The following is a 5,032-nucleotide window of genomic DNA, read 5'->3' as shown; positions in this document are numbered from 1 at the left end:
TCTCCTGAACAAATAAGATTTATTTTTCGTTATAAGACATGCTATAAATACAAATACAATCTATATATTCATTCATCGAATTCTAAATTTTTCCCATGCATTTCCGCATCTAATTGTGCATGAATCCTTATAACATACCATCTTATTTTATCATCTGACTTTAAATTTGAAACATGACATTCTGTTGATAGTTGTTTTAGGAGAGAGAATTTAAGAAATATCATTAAATACGTCTACCTTTTAAACCAAGTTTTGTCTACTATTAAATCTACACCATTTGTTCTTACATCATCTTAGACTAATATTAGATATAAAAATTGGACTCAACACTATAAGTTGGTATTATCCATGAAGACAGTTGATACNTTATAGATCCTAAAAGCTCTAATATTTGAGGAATATCTAATAAAAACCCCCTCAAGCTCCTGGCATCAAACTTTCCCAAATTCTCTCTATCATTTAACACATAGCATTTGCACCTGAAAACATGGAAATAAGAGAGAGCAAGTTTCTTACCTTTCCATAACTCATAAGGAGTTTGATGAGTACCTTTTTAAGAAATACTTTGTTGGAAATGTGACAAGTTGTATTTATGGCTTCAGCCCAAAATCTCTTGGGATTTGTTTTGGCATTAAGCATCACCCTAGCCATTTCTTGAAGAACTCTATTTTTCCTTTCCACCATACCATTTTGTTGGGATGTCTTTGGTGTAGAAAATTTATGGGATATACCCTACATATGACAAAAATTGGCAAAGTCTGTGTTCTCAAATACCTCCCATGATCGCTCCTAATTCTCACAATCTTTTTATCCATGTTACTCTTCTTAACTTGTAATCTTTTGACCAGTTTCTGAACGGCATCAAAGTAACTAGATTTCTCTTTTAAAAAATCAACCCAAGCAAATATAGAGAAATCATCAACACAAGCAAACACATATCTCTTAACTCCTAAGCTCTCAGTTTGCCTAGGTTCCATTAGATTTATATGCAGTAACACTAAAGGTATTGAGATAAGATAAAGCTTTATGGGAGCTCTCGGCTTGTTTACTGATAATCCTAGGATTATACTTTTTCTTATATGATTTTTGTTGGATTGTTTATACTTCTTATGATTTTGTGCCTGAATTGTTACTTAATTCTGCATATTTTATGTTTTAGGCCAAAACATGTAGTTGGCGCAAAACAAAGCAAAGATGGGTTTCTGGATCTGGAAAAAAGCACAATTCAGAAGATCGGGGAAATTCTGATGCTGATTGGAAGCACCCTCAGAGTTTGTTCCTATTGGAGATCAANACTAGTGGATGTAGGAATCGCTTGCTTAAGCATCCGAACCACTTTAAACATCATTCTCCATCTCTTTATTATTCTCATTCTCCCATTCACGTGTCTTCTAGGTCAGCTCAACGTTTCACACGTGTGTTTAGTTGGTGTCAAAATCTAGCATCAACAGATTCCATGACTCCACTAACATAAAAATAGGAAATTGACTCCATGACTCCACTAACATTAAATTGGAATTAATTAAGCATCACATTTCATCAGGAACTTCAATGAAACTTGCTGTTTTAGCTTTAGTATGGGAACCTCGGTGATTCAGGAACTGGCTCGTTTCTGTAGGAAATGAGCTGCTGCATAGGAACATCAGTGAAGCTGGCTGTTTTCGCTTTGATATGGGAACCTCGGCGATTTAGGAACTGCCTCGTTTGTGCAAAAATTGCAAGAAGTAGACAAAAGGTGCTACTGCCAGAACCTAGAGCAAATGGCTTTGGTTCGATTGTTTTGAGGAGTGACGGGATACTATTACATGTGATGGTGAAAAGAGTGGTTGAAGACTGGAAATAATTAGTGCGGGAGTTGGACCTAAAGAGTGGCTGAAAACTGGAAGTGATTAGGCAGAACTGGGCAGCGAGAAAATGGCTGGAAACTGGAAACGATCAGTGCAGGAACTGGACCTAAAGAGTAGCTGAAAACTGGAAACAATCAGGCAGAACTGGGCAACAAGAAAATGGCTGAAAACTGGAAATAATCAGTGCAGGAACTGGACCAGAATACTCGGATACAATATAAGATAAGCTAAAGTGAGCAGAGGAGAAAGAGTATTGCTGTTTTCATTTTTATTCAACATCACAGGTATATATATACAAGTGTAATAGATATGAGATCATAAATTCAAAAATCAAATACAAATTCAATAGAAAGATTCTTGACTACTTCTTCTCTAATAGTAAATACATAATACAACGTCATATAGACTTAAGGGAAAAACCTAAAACAGAATGAATACAACATATCTCTTAGAAGACTTGACGAATCAAATGCAAACAGGGGTAGAGTTACAAATATAGTACAAAGAATGAGGACTGTATTTGATCTAGGGTGATCATAAGCTGTATAAAAGCTTGAAATGAAAGCTAGCATCATGTTTCCTATGGATATGAATAGCGTTAACACTCCCACCACCAACTTAAGCGGCAATGATATCAAAAAATCATTTTCTACTTAACCGGATGTAAGAATAGACAAGAACATTAGAATTGAAATAGAAGATGAAGATAATGCAATCACGTGTGCCATAGCAAAAATATGGAGCACAATATTCCTTCCTTCATTATCCTCGTTACCTCCTGGTACAGTGAAAGCCGCTTCAAAAACCACAGTAGCAATGATTGTTGCAACAAGCATGCATTGACTTGCTATGCTCCCCATCCACTTTTCTCCGTCTTTAAGTAAGCCTGCATGTGTACTAGTGAAGAGCTCTCGAGGTGTTTTGCTTTCTGAATTCTTCAATTCGCTAAATGCAGGCATTACAAGCTTTTCAACATCCTACATCATTAATTTTACACAAAGAAGTTGGTAGCTTCATTTTTTAGTTTTAAATTCTTACTATTAGAATTCAACTCTATCTTTAGTATTAATTTTATTAAAAAAAGTCAAATTATAATCATAATATATATATATTAACTGAAACTTTAATCGAGAATCACCAATAATTGGTATTTTCTCCAAGTAAAGGTATAAAATAATGATAATTAAATAATAAGACACTAAAGAAGCTCTATAATTATTTACCTTAAAAATGAGCAACTCTTGTTGCATGTTAGGATTATTTTAGAATTAGGATAAGTGTGTTAAGTATTTTATTATTATCTTTTATAATTTTATTATTATCTTGTTATGATAGACTTAGGGTTATCTTATTATCCCTTTATAATTAAAATCCTTTTGGGACTTATTATCCTTTTACAATTGGAGTCCTTTTGGGAGTCAATAGAGTCAAGTGTAAGGCTATATAATAGCCTAAATCTAGATAGTGGCAATCAATAAAGAATTTTGTCAACTAGTCTTTCTATCTCTTGTTCTTGGAGGTCTCTGTTCCTCATATAAACAGATTCTATCCCAAACCCTATCATTGCACCTGACATCGTGCTCAATGGTCTTTGATCTGGATATTTTGCAGGTAGATGTAGTAAACTATTTTCATTAATGTCTACATCACATGCTACCAACTGTTTGTTGAAACCTATTTGATCTATTAACTTAAACAAATCATCATGACGATGCATAATTGCAATGTGAAATATGGTCCATTCATCATCATCTTTAAGATGAATCAAATCAGGATAAAGTTCGATGAGTTTACCCAAGAATTTAAAATTCCCCAATTGAGCTGCTTTGAACAATAAATCATGATGATCTTTTAAGTAATCCCAAACATGGTCGCGCTTTGCTTTGACTATTTGCTCCCAAATGCATTCGACCAATGCTAGAGCTTGATTTAATGAAGTTGTTTTGTCACTTTTGCTCTTTTAGCCTCTTATCTCTAATATTTTCTCCCAAAGACGTTTGACAGACTCTAGAGCTCTATTTGAAAAGGCTGTTTCTTTACCTCTACTATTTTGGTCCAACAGATGAAAGGGCGTTAAAGCCAACAGATGCAAGGGTGTCAAAAGATCGTTGCCACGCTCGTATTGAGTCATAGCCAATTCATTTTCGTTATCATCTTCATCTTCTAGCAATTTCTTTGCAAGATCTAGGAAATTCATCCAAATATTTTTAGCATATGCAGCCCACAATTTAGAAAGCAAGGGCAGTATAAATCATAAGTATACGTGAACACTTGCCGTACAAAGTAGTGTCGATGCTATCAAAAAATAATTGTTTTTTGTCGGCTAATGTCAGTGTCCCTCCATCATACTGCCGGTATAAATATAACGCCATTTCCCTTTCTCCAAACATAGCAGCCAGATTTAGTGGAGTCAAATTACCGCCACCTCGGATTGTCAACAGGTCTTGGTTCCTTCTCAACATTTTCTCAGCAATTGATTTATTCCCAGCCATAGCAGCAAAACAGAAGGCAGTGTTCCCTTTCATGTTTTGCAACTTCAGGGCATCTTCTACTTTCTTATCAATCATCTTCTCTACAAAGTCAGTTTGATTTGCTCCTGGTGCTACATGGAAAATAGTTTCATGTTTCTCCGTTATTGCAATATTGAATGAGCGTGATGAAGAATTACTGAACAGAGGATTATCGAACTGACTTTGAACTGCATAGATATTTCCCGTTTGTGCAGCTTTAAGAAGATCCAAACGTAATTTGTCCTTATCTTGGTTCCGATCATCAAAATCAAAAAATAATTTGGATGAATATTACATATAAAATTAAAATATGTGTCACTGTTTCTTGTTTTGAGAGAGCTAACCAGTCAACAAATGGAGGGAAGGTAACCACTGAATATTTTTTTCTGATGATGACCTAGCTTCACTTCCTTCCAGATTTTGCTGCTGCCTATTAAAATCCATTGGAACTTCGGTTGATTCATGATTTGAATTCCCACTTCTTTCTGAATAAACGGGACCGATTTATTTTGGTTATGACTATGAGGCATGCTACGAATACCCATACGATGATATAATATTCATTTGTTAGTTGAAGTGTCTCTCCATTGAATTCTAATTATTTTTCATATTCTAAAGCAAATCCTTGTAAGTTCTAAACGCATTGCATAAATTTCAATAAATTTCTTCTTTCAC

At 34.7% G+C, this 5,032-nt stretch overlaps 1 protein-coding gene across 1 annotated transcript; it reads right to left on the bottom strand.

The window, feature by feature from the left end:
* Positions 1–2,500: 2,500 nt before the first annotated feature.
* On the bottom strand, positions 2,501–4,801 carry LOC116106348 (ankyrin repeat-containing protein NPR4-like). The gene is made up of 5 exons (XM_031392701.1): positions 4,702–4,801; positions 4,123–4,605; positions 3,888–4,031; positions 3,505–3,668; positions 2,501–2,824 (listed from the first exon to the last, which is right to left on the bottom strand). Exons 1-5 carry the CDS (start codon positions 4,799–4,801, stop codon positions 2,501–2,503), a joined length of 1,215 nt encoding a protein of 404 aa, XP_031248561.1.
* Between the last annotated feature and the right edge of the window lie 231 nt (positions 4,802–5,032).

The sequence above is a fragment of the Pistacia vera genome, unplaced genomic scaffold (genome assembly GCF_008641045.1).
Source record: "Pistacia vera cultivar Batoury unplaced genomic scaffold, PisVer_v2 Contig512, whole genome shotgun sequence".
Classification (NCBI taxonomy): Eukaryota; Viridiplantae; Streptophyta; class Magnoliopsida; order Sapindales; family Anacardiaceae; genus Pistacia; species Pistacia vera.
Note: the sequence above shows the minus strand (reverse complement) of the source record. Positions and strands in the feature narration are given on the sequence as shown.

What these genes read in the sequence shown, in the direction of transcription:
- LOC116106348 (XM_031392701.1), bottom strand. Translation starts at nt 4,801, where the DNA reads ATGGATTTTAATAGGCAGCAGCAAAATCTGGAAGGAAGTGAAGCTAGG. An exon ending in TTCCCTCCATTTGTTGACTG is followed by an intron (nt 4,606 to 4,701) that starts GTTAGCTCTCTC and finishes ATCGGAACCAAG; the next exon opens with ATAAGGACAAATTACGTTTG. An exon ending in GTTGGACCAAAATAGTAGAG is followed by an intron (nt 3,669 to 3,887) that starts GTAAAGAAACAG and finishes TGTTCAAAGCAG; the next exon opens with CTCAATTGGGGAATTTTAAA.